The sequence below is a fragment of the Ictidomys tridecemlineatus genome, chromosome 9, assembly GCF_052094955.1.
Source record: "Ictidomys tridecemlineatus isolate mIctTri1 chromosome 9, mIctTri1.hap1, whole genome shotgun sequence".
NCBI lineage: Eukaryota > Metazoa > Chordata > Mammalia > Rodentia > Sciuridae > Ictidomys > Ictidomys tridecemlineatus.
The window spans coordinates 100,811,445-100,830,746 of record NC_135485.1 but is presented as its reverse complement, the minus strand read 5'-3'; the positions used below and the strand labels follow the sequence as shown (position 1 = coordinate 100,830,746).

The 19,302-nt window shown below is 37.0% G+C and overlaps 1 protein-coding gene across 2 annotated transcripts in view; it reads right to left on the bottom strand.

Moving 5' to 3' along the window:
• Positions 1-4,010: 4,010 nt before the first annotated feature.
• Positions 4,011-19,302, bottom strand: part of Slc39a8 (solute carrier family 39 member 8) — an 83,678-nt gene continuing 68,386 nt past the window's right edge. For both annotated transcript variants that reach the window (XM_078021871.1, XM_021726645.3), the window contains 3 exons: positions 9,774-9,981; positions 8,036-8,220; positions 4,011-5,526 (listed from right to left, as the gene is read on the bottom strand). In XM_078021871.1, the coding sequence (XP_077877997.1) occupies positions 5,377-5,526; positions 8,036-8,220; positions 9,774-9,981 (543 nt within the window). In that variant the 3' untranslated portion in view covers positions 4,011-5,376. The remainder of the gene's footprint in view (positions 5,527-8,035; positions 8,221-9,773; positions 9,982-19,302) is intronic.

Genomic DNA, 19,302 nt, shown 5'->3' with positions numbered 1-19,302 from the left:
TTTGAATTCTTAACTAAGAGATTTTAATCTGTAATTCAATTTTCATGTTTATTCACATACTTTTCATTTTTGTCACAATTTTATCCATCTTTTTCTTACCTATGAGACATGACGAAACCATCCCTTTGGAATCATAATCATGGTCCTAAATCCTGTATGGGGCCTTCCTCAGGTTTTACCACAAATTGGACTATACTGTGGTAAGGTGACACACACAATCACAACGGGCTCTATAGATCAAAATATGCAAGGGCTACCTGTTTACGTTTCTCCTTGGTATTCTTACTACATATACCCAAAGTAAATGAACTTGAGGTTTGTGAAGAGCCCATTTAATTATCTATTATTTTTGCTTATTCTAAAAAAAAAAAATTGAACTATCTAAAAAAACTTGTCTACAAAAAACAGATAACAAAGAACATTTCAGACCTCACCTTTCTTATACTAAATATCTGTAATGCCCCATCTAGAGAAAAGGGAGAGAAAAAATAAATAATTTCTAATATTTTCTGCTGATAGTAGTTAACTTCATAGTTCTGGATAAGAATCCAGTAATCTAAAGAATTTTAAACACAAAGACCAAAGTCCACAGAAAAAGAGTTTTGTTTCAGTTCTCTTCAAATTTAGAGCATCCTGGGGGAAAAAAAAAACCAGAATTTCCTCAAGGCAAATAAATAACAGGCTGAGACCAAGAAACTATAAAGACAAGGGTATAAAAATGAAACTGATTGTCAGGTAAGACTGGTCAGATTGGCCAGCATTATTAAAATAGTCAAGAGTGACAAGGGATTGCTATGGAAAAAACCCCAAAGTCAACAACTCCCTGGACGGGCTATAACCAAACCATCTTGAGTAAAGAGCTTCCCAAGTGAAACATGCAAACCTGTCCAGAACTGAGAGATGGCCAACCACCCAAAATTCATTTTTTGCTTCTTCTTAGTAATAGAATCCTGATTTTCCTGGGGAAGAGTATACAGCCCAAAGTAACATTTTCTAGCTTCTTTTGCAAGTTGGTACCTCTATGCGACCAATTCTGGTCAGTGGATGTATGTGGAGGTCGTTGGATCTAACTTATGAAAAAGTTCCTCACACGGGGACAAAGAGATGGGTGTGAACTCTTTTAGCCTTTCTGTCCATTTCTTCTTCCTGCTCTGCTGAACTTAGCTTTGAAGGCTGGACTCCTAGCAACCAGGTTAGAATACAAAGCAAGCTTGAAAGTGGGAGTCACAAGCTAAAGGCGACACAGCTGATGAATGGAAGGAAAGCTTGGGTTCCTGAGATCACAGTCATGCCAGCCCTACACGGTGCTTCCACATTTCTTTTATAGGAAAGAAAGAAAGAAAGGCTTATATGTTGAGGCACCTGTTTTTATACACCATCAAGTCCTAAACAGTGATGCTAACACTTTCCTCGCCTTACCAGATTTCAATAAATAACTCTCACTTTCACAGTGCCACCTATCTGTCAGTGATTACAGCATGCCATTTGGAAATGTTAAAATATGGGGGAGGAGGGAAAAGTGTGTCTTAGAAATAATGGAGCTGTATTTGGAGTTTTCCATTTGTCCAATTGCTTTAGCTCACCTGAAATTCTGCCAGTAAAGTCATTGATTCTGGAGTCATATGGAAGTTAGAGATTTCCATACAGGGATCCAAATAGCCTTGACCAATGATGTATGGTACATACCCAGCAAAGAGAAAAGCAACCTAATGCAAGTATTACAACCCACAGCCGTGTGGAATTCAAAGTAAAAGTGAGAGAACAGCTGTAGTAACATTGAGGTTAGACTAACAACAAGGATTAAGAATCTCTTGTTATATAATGGAGCTTATATAAACTCAAAAGGAACCTGGAAATAATGGCAGGCTTTTGATTAAAAAATAAATAAGTAAAGGGGAACTAAAAGGAAGAGGATGCCAAACAGAGCAAGGAGGACATGCCCCAGGCATTGGCCATCAGTAATGAGCTATGTGGATCCCCTCATGCTAATTATTTCATAAACCCATGGTATTGTTCGGGCTTATTTCCACTGGTTCACTTTTTATAAATTTAAGTTCCTAGCTAAAGAAACTTTTATAAATGTGGTAAATCAGAAATACTCCATTCAGTCATACTAAGTGAAATAAGCCAGTCCCCCCCAAAGCCAAAGCTTAAATGTTTTCACTGATATGTGAAAGCTAGCCCATAATAAGGGGAGATAGGGGAAGCACAGATATTCAGTAGATTAGACAAAAGTGAATGAAGAGAAGTGAGAGTGGATAGGAAAAGGAAAGACAGTGGAATGAATCAGAAACAATGCTCCTATGTACTTACATGAATACACCATAGTGAGTCCCACCATCATGTACATCCATAAGAATGGGGTACTAATTAGAATAAGATATATTCCATGCTTGTATAATTATATCAAAATGAATTTTACCATCATGTATAATTAAAAAGAACAAATAAAGATTGTTTCTTAAAAAATGTTCCATTCAACTCCTAGAGTTCATTATAATCATAATATTCAAGGGCTGTTCTAATACTAATCCTCAGTCAGAGTGAACCATTTCACATATAAGCTTTCACATATCAATAAAAACATTCGACCTTTGACTTTTGGGAACTGGCTTATTTCACTTAGCATGACTGAATGGAGTCTTTCTGATTTACCACATTTATAACAACCATTATAATCTGTATGGGTAAATGAACAAAAATACTAAGTCCATAAAAAGAAATTAGAGGTAAGTAATGGAAGAGGGAAATGTGCTAGAGGCATTTGCTATATTATTATTCTTGGATACTTTCTGCTACATGAGAAAAAAAATAGCAGATAGTTCATGAAGGCTAAGATTGAACCAGTTTGGACTTCTCCACTCTCTGGAATTATGTAACTCTGACCTTTGCCCAATGACTTTGCAGCACCTGCCACAACAGTGACCGAGCAGGGTCACACCACAGCCTGAGGTCAAGGAGGGCAGAGGCCCCAGAATAGATCAGCTGACCCTCTATCAGCAGACCTGTAGCTTGAGTAGAGTAGCCTGCTGTGTTAGCCAGGGATTCTTCAGGTGGTTTGCCACATTATCGTGGTAACACAGAGTCTAATGCAGTACTCAATAAGTGCCCACTATTGGGTATTTCTAAAAGTTTAATGATGAAAATCAAAGTATATAACCCAATATATGATACATTGAAATATTTTTGTTTAGTCCTGGTAGCATCTTTAAAGTCTAAAAATTATAGGATATTCAACTGGTATATGTAACGAATGTCTCAGTATAAGATATGTGGACTGACAGGTTTATGCCTTATTAAAATAAAGGTATCCAAGATAATATAAATGTAACCATGGCTTTCCATATCCTATCTTCTACATTCAACCATAGCTTCGGATAAGTAGCAATTTTCTTTTTGTCTTTTGAGTCTTTACTGCCCTGTTTCCTCTGTTCTCATGGTTGAGGAAAATGGTCAAGACATGGAGAGAATAGAATACCCCAACCCAAGCATGGTGGCACATGCCTGTAATCCCAGCCTCTCAGCAGGATGATGCAGGAGGATCACAAGTTCAAAGTCAGCCTCAGCAACTTAGTGAGGCCCTGTGCAACTTAGTGAGATCCTATCTCAAAATTTTAAAAAGGGTGATAGTCTGGGGACGTGGCTCAATGGTAAGCATTCTGGGGTTCAATCCCCAGTACCAAAAGAAAAAAGCCCAGACGATCCACCTACACAATCAAAGGTCATTAAACTACCCTATTTTAATATAATTTTGTATATGGAATGTTAAATAATATACAACCCATGTTTTAAAATGCCAAAGACCACTTATTAAGATAGAGAATAAAAAGCTGATAAAAATAGATTCTGTTTATTGAAATGAACAATGATAAATCTTTGTGGTGATTATTTGCTAAATGTTTTTTTTTTTTAAATCACCAATTTCCTAGCTCTCTACCCCCATAATATCAGATACATGGTAGTCACTCAAAAAAGATATGTATTAAATGAATAATGTAAGACACAGTATATGGTTTCAAAGATGTTTACTATTTGGTCAAACAATAAATTTTTAAGTTGTCAATCATACAGTAAAATATACAATGGCATACATATTCACCAAATTTGCATTATTGCTATGTAAAAACAGGTTATGATCTGTAGAAAAATGCAATTCCTGAGATTATTATTGGCTTTTATCAATCATTTTCCTGACAACTTGTCTTTCCTTAAGTGACTTGGGAGTGTGAATTGTAGTTAGGATATTCAATTTTAGACTAAATTTTTATTATCTGTTAAATGAGCAAACAGACTCTCTTTTTTATAAAAGACAGAGAAAAGACCCATGGTGTGCTACCTTTTTCCCCAATGTATACCATATGGAAAAACACAGGCTGAACATAAAAGAAGTCTTTTCTAAATGACTCTCAATCACCCATGAGGAATGTATGTTTTCTAGTTAATCAGTCCTTGATGTACAGCAGTCCAGCTGTTGTTGTGCATTTATTAAAATATTCTCTACTAAATAATTATGTTCATCTTGAAAAGTAAATGGCTTAAAATTCCATTCAATTTCTTTCTGCAAAAGAGCACATCCTCACTGTCACAACACAAAGGCATGATACACTGACAGAGTTGTCACGAGCTTTATATACTCTTCTGTCATTTCTAAGAGGGGCAACCACAACATAAGTCATTAAAAAAAAAAAAACTCTTCTGGCCCGTGATGGAGTCTGGTAGAGTTTAACTTAAAGATAAACCTCTAAGACCAAACATGATAGGGCTAGCAAGCCACTGTTGAGTTCCTGGTTTCTGTTTTGAAATGGTTTTCAAAACAATCCTACAAGTTCCTAACTGAAGCATAAAACAGAACAAACGCTCCAAGCAATCTTTCTTTCTTGGGTTCATTAAGGCCTTGGAATCATGTGTTTTATGTGTTTTGATTCTCTTACACATTTTGAGGTACCTTGCACTTGAAAGCACTAGAACAACTAATTGAAAGGAAACCACTCTGCAACTTTGATCCTACCAAATTTTAAAGCCTTACATGACCTATCTTGTAAATCTGTCTCAGGGCTTAATGTGTCTACGTGATTATAGAATGCATGAGTCTTGCCTCATGATGATTTTCTAATATGCATAAAATATTGAAAAATAGGTATTTACCAAAATCCCCATAGACCAAACCTTTCAGACTGGAACCCCAAAACTCTTGAAGTCTTTTAACAACAAACAGTAGCCTATTTCACATACTTAGAACCAATAATTAGTATTCTTGACCTACAATTGAAGACAAATGATCTTTATAACTAAACAGGATAAACATAAAAATCCCTTTGGAGATGTTTTTTATTTATGCAATGCCTTCATTAATGACACATCATCCTCCATTTCTTATTACTCCAATTCGATTTCTCCTGCAAACAAGGTAATCAGCAGAATAGCTGTGAATCCAGTTAACATTCCGGCATTCTGAATCATGAAAAAGGTGAAATCGGTTTTTCTTCCAGTTACCTTTTCTCTCAGCATATCATTCATTTCTGGAAACTAGAAAGAAGAAATATTGTTAGACAACGTTTGCCATCTAGTGGTCAAACATAAAATAATCACTTCCAGATTTCTGTGGGGAGGAAGATCATTTATTTCCTGATGATTAAACATTTTAGTACAGAGTGTATAACTGGAATATCTAGCGCTTTCAGGCATTAAAAGTGTTTAGTGGTGTTGTTCCCCAAGTGAGTCAATCAGCAGGATGTGACCTACCTTGTTTTGTGCATTCTCTCTCTCTTAGGATCTCAAAGGCATTCTCCTTCAAAATCCATGTACTTGCTATAACCCTGACCTGAACGTTTCCAATTTTTCAAAGGACTACACACTTCAGATTTCACCTTAATTCCTACCTTCCTAAAACACTTCCCTCAGCCTTTCCTGATTTATACTAGATTCCCTTTTATCTTCTCTTGTCATATATACTGCTTTTCCTTTTATTTCATAGCATTTTAAAATTATTTGTAATTATTCATGATTTGTTTGTTTGTTCAATTTCTAGTTTCTCTCCTTCTAGATAAAAAGTCCCACAGATGCAGCAACTGTCCCTATTTTGCTCACTCCAAGGTCCCTAATGCCTCACAGACTTCCAGGCTTGGCCCAAGAACATAGCAATAGTAGCTGACTGAATAATTTAAAAAAAAAAAAAACTAAAAATTTAACTCCTTATTTCTTCAATTTGTTTACTTTTATTTGCGTTAACTTCACAAAATTATAAGGGTTTTAAAGAAACTATGCATTATTCTAGGATTAAAGACTACAACAATCTCATTGCAGTATAAAAACAATTAAAATCCCAAGTATTTTACTTAAAAATCTACTCTTTCTCAGCAATAACATCTATAGAAAGTCTACATAAGGAGACTTGTAAATGTCAACTTTTCAAAACACATTCCAAAATGATTTGCTATATATGCTGTGGTGCATTGTATCAAAGCATCGGAGAGGTTTCCAGAGTCTACAGTTAATCTGTGGGCTTGACTTAAAAAGTTCTTTCTGGGAACCGTGTACCATGGTACACACCTGAAATTCTAACAATTCGGGAGGCTGAGGCAGGAGGATCACAAGTTCAAAGCTAGCCTCAGCAAAATACAAAATAGGAGTGAGGATTTGGCTCGGTGATCAAGTGCCCCAGAGTTCAATCCCTGGTACCCCATCCCCCAAACAAAAAATTCTTGCTAGAAAAAAAATAATGATAAGATGTGAGACCACTGGCAAAAAGGCAAAAATGATGAAAGTACATATGGCATCATTTACCAGTACACTTTTTTTTAAGAGAGAGAGAGAGAGAGAAGTTTTTAGTATTTATTTTTTAGTTTTTGGTGGATACAACATCTTTATTTTATTTTTATGTGGTGCTGAGGATCGAACCCAGCGCCCCGTGCATGCCAGGTGAGTGCATTACCGCTTGAGCCACATCCCCAGCCCAACTAGTACACTTTTTAAGCAACTCTAATAGATTCTGTTCTTATACCAGAGAAAGATGTGACCACCTAGAATAAAATAGTATGAAACATTAATTTTGCAAAGAAAAATGCAAATGCAGTGGGTTGATCTAAGAGATAAAAATCCTTGCTCTTAATAGGGTCTGCAGAGAACAATGAACAAGAGCTAGATGGTTTTAATTATGGAGCTAATATAGATGAAGAAAAGAACATATTAAATTATATATAATATATTCAGTTCCAAACACAAAAGAAATATACCTTGATTTTTATATCCTAGCACATTTTTATTTTCTAGAAAGCTGTCCATGACTCACTCAAAAATGTACAGATTATTTTCTCTCTTAAACATACACAAATGGGCTAGAGTTGTGGTTCAGCGGTAGAGTGCTCATCTAGTACATGTGAGGCCCTGAGTTCGATCCTCAGCACCATATAAAAATAAATAAATAAAATAAAGGTATTGTGTCCAACTACAACTAAAAAATAAATATTTTAAAAAACATACACACATAAAGACACACTCAAGTTGGCATACACACACACACACACACACACACAGATAAAGCAAGACACAAACACCCATAGACATAAATATAGATGCAAATACACACTGACACAAATAAATACTATCAAATTTAATTTTACCAACTTCCATGTAGTAATTTTAGTTCAACCCAAAAAACTTTCACTGTTTAGTGTCATTTCTTTTATCAAGTTATTCTTCTTCCAAATGTGACATCCTCATAAAAGAGGGGGGAAATGTTTCATGTAATAGAAGAGAGTTTTTAATCTACCACAAGGCAAAGAAGACCTGCAAAAGTAACTCTACTTCAGCAAAAACATATCATTTCATCCTCTACCAATAAGATCACAGATAAAAGAATCAATGAGAACCAGTTTCAAGTTACTATTAGTGCAAGCTACTCAAGAAGTGAGATGTGTTCAAACAGGAATGTTTAAAGGTACAGAGGCCTTGCACACTGAGAAAAGCAGAAGGTTGCTCTTAGTCAGCTCATCTGTGAATTTTAAATTACAACAAAATAAAATGTTAAATTTCTTACCATATCTGCCAGAGAAATGTAGAGAAACATGCCTCCAGCAAGTGCAAATATAATATTTGGAGCAAAGTTGTTGCCCACCAAAATGCCAAAAGCCAGCCCGAGGTAGCAGGAACAGGCAGAAAGGAAGTTGAACAGCAAGGCCTGTCGAGTGCTCATCCCTGCATTGAGCAGGATCACAAAGTCCCCTGGAAGAAGAAAAAACAAGTGAATTGCTTTTTTTCCTTTTCTTTTCTTTTTCCTTTTTGTATCAGGGATTGAACCCAGGGTCACTTAACCACTGAACCACACCCCCAGCCTATTTTATTTTTTTATTTAGAGACAGTGTCTCACTGAGTTGCTTGGAGTCTCACTGAGTTGCTGAGGCTGGCTTTGAACATGAGATCCTCCTGCCTCAGCCTCCTAAAGCTCTTGGATTACAGGCATACCCCTTAGTACCTACCTAAATTACTTTTTTTCTACTTGGGGATGAGATCAAAGATAATCATCAATTGTATATCATCTCCTGAGAAGTGTCTGTTTAGTTCTTTAGCCCATTTATTGATTGGGTTATTTGGTATTTTTGGTGTTAAGTTTTTTGAGTTATTTATATATCCTAGAAATTAGTGCTCTGATGTGTGTGTGGTAAAAATTTGCTCCCATTCTGTAGGCTCTCGCTTCACCTCACTAATTATTTCCTTTTGCTAAGAAGCTTTTCAGTTTGAATCCATCCCATTCGTTGATTCCTGATTTTATTTTTTGCGCTATAGGAGTCTTGTTAAGGAAGTTGGGGCCTAACAATCAATCAACAAATACATGAAAAAGTGTTCATCATCTCTAGCAATTGGAGAAATGCAAATCAAAACTACTCTAAGATTTCGTCTCACCCCAGTCAGAATGGCAGCTATTAAGAATACAAACAACAATAAGTGTCAGCAAGGATGTGGGGGGAAAGGCACACTCATACACTGCTGGTGGGAGTGCAGATTGGTGCAACCAACCTGGAAATCAGTATGGAGATTCCTTGGAAAACTTGGAATGGAACCACCATTTGACCCAGATATCTCTCCTTGGTTTATACCCAAAGGAATTAAAAAACAGCATACTACAGGGACACAGCCATATCAATGTTTATAGCAGCACAATTTATAATAGATAAATTGTGGAATGCCCTTCAATAGATGAATGGATAAAGAAACTGTGGTATATATAGACAATGGAATATTACTTAGCAATAAAAGAAAATAAAATCATGGCATTTTCAGGTAAATAGATGGAGTTGGAGGATATCATGCTAAGTGAAATAAGCCAATCTCCAAAATCCAAAGGCCAAATGTTTTCTCTGATATGTGGATGCTGATCCATAATGAGTGTGGGGAGGGAGCATGGGAGAAATGGAGGAACTTTGCCCCTTTGGATAGGGCAAAGGGGAAGGGAGTGGGTATGGGGGTCAGAAAGATGGTGGAATGAGATGGACATCATTACCCTAAGTATATGTATGAAGACACGAATGGTGTGATTCTACTTTGTGAACAACCAAAGACATGAAAAATTGTGCTCTATATGTGTACTATGAATTGAAATCCATTCTGCTGTCCTATATAACAAATTAGGACAAGTAAATAAATTATTTTTTAAAAGATCATCATTAATGTCTGACAAGGGCTCCTTCATTTTGGTACATCAGCAGGATTTAAAGAATGTGTTATCTGAAATGTCTCACTGCATAAACCACCCTTTACTTTAAGAGTGAGGCCCTCACCTAACTCATGAGGAAACTCCTCGCACAGGATCGCGATAGAAGTGCTGATGCCCTGGAGAAGAGACAAGGTACAGGAAGCCCCAATCGCCAGGCCATCGATGAAATTGTGGAGGGCATCGCTGAGCGTTATCATCCAGGCAATGGTCCCTATTTCTGACAGTTTGGGCCCCTTCAAACAGGTACATGAACTTGACTCCCTTTTTCCATCCTGTAAAATAGTAGAAAAATCGATCAACCTGATAACCAACATTTCTTAAACTTCTAAGAGGTACAAAGAAATAGAAGATGAGTTAGGTTATGTCTTGGGAGAGACAAATTGTTCAACTGAAAGCCCTGCACAGGGATGGGAAACCTTAATAATATCTAACAGAGAAAAATAAAACTTACAGTAGGGAGGAAGAAAATAAATCAATTGATACATCTTGAGCAAGCCACTTACAGACATTTTACATTAGTTTCCCCCTAAATCAATCCCTCTGGCTTCCATGAGCAAACTTACAACTTACTTCCTGCGATGTAGCGGATATTAACCTAAGCATTTGATTTATGCATGTTTTAAATTAAGAAATTTGCTCAAAGACCACATTTAAACTCTTCTCCATGTTACGACTTGAATGTGAAATCCTTGATTAAACATGATGACATCAAGGAATATTTATTACAGTTCCTTCTGTAATTATCAGAGTCAGTTTCTTCCACTGTGAAATTACATGAATGTACTAAACGATACACTTATTTTTCAACAACTTTTTGAGTTTCCACTCCATTCCAGGTACTATGCCTCGTGTTTAGGCTATAAAAGTGTGGTCCCTACCAGCTCTAAATTTAGATTATTCTCTTAACAAATTTCATGAATTGTTATTAGAGCAGGATTGCCTTTGCTCTAGCATGTCTTCCCATTTTGAGATAATAATAAAAATAGAAAATCCCATGAAAAACCCTTGGTGGGAATTTAGAGTTCATAAAATTTGCAAAATGGTACAAAATCAAATGATAAATGCCAACTAAAGCATTGTACAGAAGTTGCAGGAAAATGCAAATTCATTTTCAAGCAGGAAAGCAATTTGTAATTAACTGGAGAACATTTTATTTCTAACTCTACTCCCCCCACCTCAACATAAGCAGTTAATCACCACATTTATTATTGAGCATCTGCAATTTGTAAAACACTGTGCTGAATACTATGGGAAAGATATGGAAGTAAAAAACAGCTTCTGTCTTCATGAAGCATATCTGCATTGAATAACCAAGACGTAGAGTATATGGCTGACTTTCTTCCTAATGCACGACATGTATTCAACAGAGAGGGGCTTCTTTCAGAGCAATCATCTAAGAGGTTCTGCATTTACTCCAACATCACTTCATTGCTCAGTACACTATGGGGACCAACACTTTCAGAAGTGACTTTAGATCTTACATCTTTTCACTGTTCACTGGAGGCAAATCTGCATCTTTGTGGGATGTGGTTTGTTTTCAGACACCACCAAAAGTCACTTGGAGCAAATAAAGTCTTAAAATGAATATAGAAGGACTGGGAACACAGCTGTCATCCTCATTGTCATCGGGGTCAATGTTGCAGTGGAATTTGGAACAGCAAAGGCAGATAGCATCCATTATGTGCTAGGTGCCATTTTAAGCACCTCCATTCATTTAAACCAATTCTTTCAGGTAAGTATCACTGTTATTATCATTTTAGAGTGAAAAATTTAAAACACAGAAAGATTAGTGAATTTACCCACTGATAAAAAGGGAGTAAGTGGATTTTTTTTTTTTTTTTTGGTAACAGTGTATTACCACTCCAAACTTATAAAGGGACAGAGGGTTCTTGTTTGTAATAGGATCTGAAGACAGTTCATGGGGAAAACTGCTCTTCCTGTCAAAAAGCTCTTCTAAACATTTGAAGCAACACTGAAATACAGTTTATAATCTCCTTGATTTTAAAAAGCCAAACTCTTGTGTATGAAAAGAATTTCATTTTGTCTTTCCATGTGGTTTTTTTTTTTTCACTCTATAGCTAATCTTCATGAGTCCATGTCCAGTGGGCGGCTTGGGTTAAAAAAAAAAAAAAATGTCCTGGAGCAGGAAGCAATGACCACAGAAGAAGTTGTGAAAAGCCTTAGGGAAAGTGACCCGGGCTTTGTAAAAACTTCCTAGCCAGATACACTTAATAAGACTGCTGTGAATTAAAATGATTATTTTCACCTTCCAACTTGGCTTACCTAATCATACATTTATAATTTCCTTATTTACTGGTGATGATTTAGGGAAAAGTCTAGCAGACCAAGTCATAGCTACCCGATATTACTCACACAGTGGGATACAAACACCTTTAATACAAAAAAGAAATTAAATTAATACATCAGGCCTGATTTTCTTACCTCTAAATACAGATTGGATTGACTTTATTTATTTGCCTCATATTAGCTGTATGAGTTTAGGTCCCAAATGATACCACTGAGGTTATAAGTCTTACATTTTTAATAAGTTTGGAACACACCAAAATAGGCAAACATTTACAAAAAGTTCCTTTGTAACTCACCTGGAGCTAAATCACTGAGCAGAAAGAACACTAAATTCAGGTTTCTCTAATTAAATGAGTAAGGGCTCATCTCTTTCCTTTCTTTATTTTAGCTAGCTGCTGTGGCTGCTGTTTGCTTCCTTATTTGATTTCACTCTAAATATGAGGCTATTTCTATCCCCAGCCATGATGAGGCAGTTCAATCTAGTGAAAAGATGGTTAAGTCTGACATCCAAAATTGAGTTTCTAGGGTGGCTCTGACAAGAATGACTGCACCATCCAGCAGGGCTCTCAACACATCTCACTCACCTTAGTTATTAATGGAAACAAAAATCAAAGCACAGTGCAGTGGAATTGGAATAGGAAGAGGAAGCATATTGTGACCAAAGGTTTAAAAAAAAAAAGGAGGCACTAAGTAGAATCCAACATCAACTGGAGAGGAGGAAGCAAATTAAAAATAATAATAATAAGAAGAAGAATTTAAAATGGAGAAAGCAGGTGGGCTCATTGTGGAAGAGTTTAAGCAAGGTGGAGGAAGTCGAGAGGGGAGGAGTAAAGGAGAGGGAGAAGTGGCCTGAGGAGAGGAGGAGGGACAGAGGGAAATGAGGAGGAGGAGGAAAGGATGTGGAGGAGGAAGAAGGGAAGACAAGAACAAGGAGGAGGAGATGAGCAAGGATGAGTAAGAGCGGAAGCAGGAAGAGAAAGAGAAGGGACAGGAAGACAGAGAAGGACAAAGACAGGGAGCACAAAACGGAGGTGATGAAGAAGAAAGGAAAGAGAGTAATAGGAGGAGGAAGATGAGAAAAGAAAAAGAAACTCTTGGCTAGGTAAGTCAGACACTGATCATACATAAATACAGCAAACCCCTGTCAGGAAATACTCTGAAGATGGGGAATAGCTATTTTTTCCACATGTCCAAAACAAAATATTCAGATTTTTTTAAAGTATAATAAAACCACCTACTTGCTAGATACCTATTTATAAAAATAATGTAATTTTTATTTAAAAATAATGTAATGATATTCTAAGTGCAAATATGTTTGACCACAATTCTTTTTTTCTTATTTCAGTGCTGGGAATCAAACCCAGGATCTCAGTCATGCCAGTCCAGTGCTTTACCATTGAGCTATATCCCCAGCAGGGGTGGAAATATATTTGGAAGAATATATACAAAAATTTTTGTCCTGGTTCTACTTGAGAAGAACATCATGAATGATCTTAGTGATTTTATCCTTTTATTTCTTTATGGGTGTTCTGGCCATTTTTTTCATATTCATGAATTTTAGTACTCAGAAAATAAAGCAAACCTGGGCTGGGGGTGGGGTATGGGGTAAGAAACACCAGGCGGGAACTGTGAATCTACAGACTGACATTACCATCAGCTAACCATGTGGAGCTGGTGAGCAGGCTGCCTGTAAGGTATGGCACGGACTGGAGACAGGGTAGAGTGTTCCACCGAGGTGAATCATTTTTTGTCTGTTTAATAGCTCAAGAGATTAGCATGGGCACAGTCAGACCTCATTCTGCACTGAGGGAGGCAACAGAGCCAAGGGGAATGGGCAGGTTTGAATTGCTTATTGTCTCCATGCTTTATTGGTAAGGAAGCAAAAGCAAACAACCATCAAGATGAATAGTTAAACTCCATATTCCACTTCCCATCATGAAATTCTTTTTTCAGAGGAAGAGTTCTGATAAAAAGAAAATCAAGCCAAAAAGGAAAAGTAGCAACCCACCAAAAAAATACAGTGATGGCAAAATGAAATATAGATGACAACCAACAAAAGATGCAAGCTGTATGTAAAGAAACACACAAAATCCATCCCTAGGAAGGAGAAAACACGGTAGTACAAGTGGGAATAATAAAATGCAGCTTTAAAAGACTTCAAGTAAAGTCGGGTGAGATTTAAGAAAAGCAACCTAGAATGCAAGCCAGTTTATTGATTAGTAGGCATGAGCCTTGCCATTAAGCCAACTTGCATTTGAGGCCTAGCTCTGCACCCTTGGGAAAGAGATTTTCTTCTCTGAGATTCAGATTCCTTATCTACAGAATAGTGAGAATAATACTTCCAACTTAATGGTCCAACTTAATGGGACTGTTGTGATTAAGTGAGATGGTGTTTATCAACTAGTGAGTGCTCCCGAATGATTATTATTAGGTTCCAGAGCTGCATGGATGAACGTGGCTGGATGACAAGGCAGGAAAACTAAAACTGCCCAAGAATGTATAAAATAAAATATTTACTGCTTAAAGATATTCAGGAGCTTATTAATCAAAATTATTGAGAAAAAAGAAAAGAAAGAAAAATCAGATATACAAAGAAAGTTTTACAAAAGTGAGTGGGTGCAGAGACTCCTTGAAAGGAAAAGAGAAAAAAGTTTAACAAGGATGCTTGAGCTTGGGCATAATTATGCTCTTGAAGGAACCTCACTACTAAAGGTATATGAAAGAGTCAGGAGATTAATTAGGCAGAAAGTCAAACTCCCTGTGAAAAGTACAAAGTCTGAGTTAATAAGTTTATATGAATTGACAGCTGACTGTTACAGGAGGTATGAACTCAGAAACGTATAAAGTGATAATATCTTACAGATACACAGCACTTCACAGCTTACAAAGCACTTCCAACTGCTCATTTCTTCATCTTCTCTTGACCTTTACATTTGTCCTCACAAGTGAAACAGGACGGATACTGGTATCATAATTTTAGAGATACAGAATAAGATAACCTATGTCTATAAATACTTGCTCAAAGTCACACGGGAGATATTGGAATAGCCCACTTAATTATTCACTGAGCATCTCTTTTATAGCAAGCAGAAACTGTGCTTAGAACTGAGGACAGAAATATAAATAAAAGAATCTTCACCTTGTTGAAATTCATAGCCCAGAAAGAAACATCCAGGATTCACACTTAGATAAATGGCTCCCATTTCCCCTTCCAGAATGGCTCCCCACCCTCTTTCTGCTCTCTCATGAGGCTGTGCTGAGTTAACCAACTGGACATGCTCATTTTTTTCCCTAATTTCCATTTGAGATTGATCCTTAGGAGGAGTTCAGTGGGGAGGACAGAGGAGAGGTCAGGGTATTCATTCCTCAGAGCCCCTTTATGGGCTTACCTCAGGGCATGACCCTCAAATGAAGGCCACACCTCCTCCCAAGAAAACTCTTTCTAGGTTCTAGAAACTGCTTCCTTCCCTCCATCTTTGGGCCTGGGGGTAGTAACACCTTTGCCATTATTGGTCCCTGGTTCACACTCTAGCCCTTGCAGATCTCTTAAGGAATGTTCTCATCCCACTTCACACTTTTTTCAAATTATCCTAATTTGAGAATGCAATCAATCTACTTCCTATTCAAACCCTAACTGATAACATCATTGGTGCTGGAAAGGGGCATAGGAAGCAAAATTCAAAACTAAGAAATTTTAATTGGGTTTTTCATAATTCAAAGTTGAGAGCAAAGGAACATAAATTATGCACAAGGTGACAAATGACACCCAGGGTGTGCATGGTCTCTGAAAAGTGTGTATTCCAAATTTCCCCACCACTTGGTTCTTATGACCCCCACAGAACCAATGGAATTGGAATAATCTGTGGCATTCAGAGATGCTATAAGGAACCCTAGACCCCTAGGATTTTAGTGTAAAATCATGTCCCCTCTTACATTAACTACTTTTTTAAGCAGTTTCTTATTTGTTCATCGATACTGATCTCTGCCCATGGAACACTAAATAATGGTAGAATCATGAACAACATGAATTGGATTTTATCTGATTCCAGTAGACCATTAAATTGGATGTTCACATCACCATTCCACTATTAAATTGTACTTGGAAGAATAGGCTCACACTGTTCTTGAAGGCACAAGTGAATTGCCTCCAAACCATTTTTCATAGAATTCATAGATCCTATCACTCCTTCCCTCATAGAAACATCCAGATAGGTCTGTGGAATGCCCTGATCATGAATGCATACCTTATACCAGCAGCCAAATATATGGTTTCATTTCTGATACAGAGAACACACAATTCCAGGAATAGCTACAATTGTGCTATAGAGAGTACACCCCTTTGGCTCCAGGTATAGGGAAAGTAGCCCATCTTATTTTTACACCCAATAACTCATTTGGAGAATTATCGCTTCCTGTCCTCAAAACCTTAAACTTGGTGGGTTTGAAGAACCTAATGTTCAAGAGAGTGATGCTTCTAATTGGAAACATGGTTGTTTTCTCTGATCCTTTGGAAGCAATCTAATCCATGGCAATTGGAGGTTCTTTATGTCCTGAAGCCAACAGATAGATGAGGAGGCTTTAATTACTGACTAGGAAAATGGTGCCCAGCTGTCAGGGGCAACTGATTTTCTGCTACAGAATGAGGACAAGAATAGTGCTTAGAACTCCCTCCCTGATAGTCCTGGTCAAGGAATTACAGCAACAACCCAATAAAAAAAAAAAAAAAGACCATCAGTTTTTACAGGACTCATTTCTTGCAGGAATGAAGGTTTGGGACACCCAAACTGGAAAAGGATGCAACTAGTCAAGATGAAGCCAGATAGTGAGGTAAACACAGGATGGATATTGGAAGGACAGGTGTAATAACTAGCCTATGTCTCATATCCAACAAAAAAAAAGTAAGCAGCAGCTTTAATTTATTCCTCAACTACATCTTTTCTCCCTCTCTTCTTCTCCCAGTACTTTATTGAAGAACACTGATTGTGGCCAATATTTTAAATTAGATTACAGTGTAAATAAAATGATCTCCCATACAAGGATGATATGGAAGTTGATGGTATTTTGTACATCTCCCATGTTAGGTACCTGAATTTTTTACCTGCATGAAGGATAAAAGTAAAGGCTCAAAGGGGTTTTTTTTAAAAAAAAGGAGTGGAATGTTAACAATGTCATTCATTTACCCATCCAGATTCACTATCTGTCTTTCTTTCCCCCAGTTGCCTCTCCCATGAGACTGGTATGTAATCCACCAAAAGGATCCTAAGCCCCTAGCTTTCAGTTGGTTTCATACGAAGGCCTTCAACATAAAATTAGAGGTAAAGGAAGAATTAGAGATGAGGATGTTTATTCTCCTGACTCACTCCTTGAGGAGTAATGTAGACTGACTATCCTCAATTAAAGATCATGGTTCCATTTACAGTAGATTTCTGTGCAAGACCAGCTTGTTCCAGGTTCTAGTAACTTCTTCCTTCCCCTTGGTGTGGGGCATATGTTGCTAACAGTTCTACTATTACTAGCCTCAGGTTACTGCATCTATGTATTATTTTTTTTATCCTTATTAGGATGTGCCATCTCTTTCTGGAAAGGACATGACTGATTTAAAGTCAAATGCTCATTCCACAAGACACACAAGACAACAGTCACACTTTCTACATATAGTGTTACATATATTTTAATGGAACAACTAATAAATAAGACTAAAGGAACATGAATGTATATGAAGAGTGAAAGACACTCTAACAAATGGAAAATTTCGATGGGCTTTGCTTTTATGACTAGATTTTCTAATGATTTCTGTGTGTGTATTTTATAAACTGGGGGTTCCTTAGTCCTTCCTTTAGCTTTGAAAAGGCAATCTCAGTTCGCTAAAACCAAATGAAACTTCATATAAGAAAGGAGAAATAAATTTTATTTTTATTGCATATAACCAAATATAATTCAAATGCACCAAATCTCCTGCCATTTGGTTTCAGGAAAATCTCAAAACTATATCCCAGACTCTCTTTGCTATAGAAAATAACCATTCACTAAAAAACAATAGTTTCCAAAAACCTTGAAAATTGTTTCCTTTCTCTCCAATCCTTCTGTGAAATTCAAGTAAAGTTGTTTTGGTCCTTAGGAGTTGAAATAATTGTCTTTCATTTTCAGCTTGGGAGCATAGCATTTTACTGCCTTTAATATTTATATATATATAAAATTCAGAGGAAACCTGAGGGATTTTCAAGAACTCTGCTACTATTTTGCCAATGGAACTTAAAGTATGTACTAATTACATATTTACAATTATCCTAATGGAGTATTTATCCACTCTAAAAGGTTGTCTACTATTGCTACAGAGAATGGCATTAATGTTCTGGTACATTCGGGAAACCACATCTCATTTCTTATAAAGAAAGATTGTATAATGTACTCCCCAGCCCACACAACTCTCATTGTTCCTGAGAATTCTTAACGGAACATTCAAGAAACACCAGAAATTGGTTAAGTTTTAATATGAGCTATAGAAATCAGTTGCTAGGATCCTGAAAATTAGTGTTCCCAAAATGCAGGAAGATCTACACTGTCCCACATCAAGGCTTCCAGAATAATGCAGATGAGGAAGCAGGTATAGGTGGGTACCATGGAGGTACCACCCCATCCAGCGGCTGCCTCTCGTGTACTTACTACTTGACGTGAATTATGTCAAGAAGGGAAATATAGACAATCCTGCCCAATGTAATACAAATGATTAGTTGTCTGGCTCTGCAAAAAAAAGGGGGGGGCACTTTCTGTTGACAGAGAAGATTAGAAACACAAGCCTCTTAAGGCAAGAAGCTTAGAAGATAAGAGGCAAGGAATGACAGATGAGAAAACGGAGCAGAGCCAGTGGTGACTGCAGACACTGCGATGGGACAAGCAATTAGACCCTAGTGGAGTGTTGGAAAGAGGCAAGCTGCCAGCCAAGTAGACGTGAGCAATGTGGAGGCAGAAATAAAAATTTAAAAATTAAAAAATCCCTTCTCTGTGACTGGGAACTAGCAACTGGCCAGTATTTAAAAATCAGAAAAACAGAGGCCATTCCTACTCTGTATATGGAGAGTAAGGGGTGGGAGCCACAAAAGATAAGAGTACCAGGACTTGATGTGCTCTTCAATATGTCATTGCTTGCATGTGAAGATTTGCTGACCAGTTTAAGAATAGATATTTTCTAGTGATTGATAGATGCAGAATATACCTCTAGAGCACTCAACAGTAACAATGCAATATTAATCATAACACAATCTCATAGAGCAATTTCACTTATTATG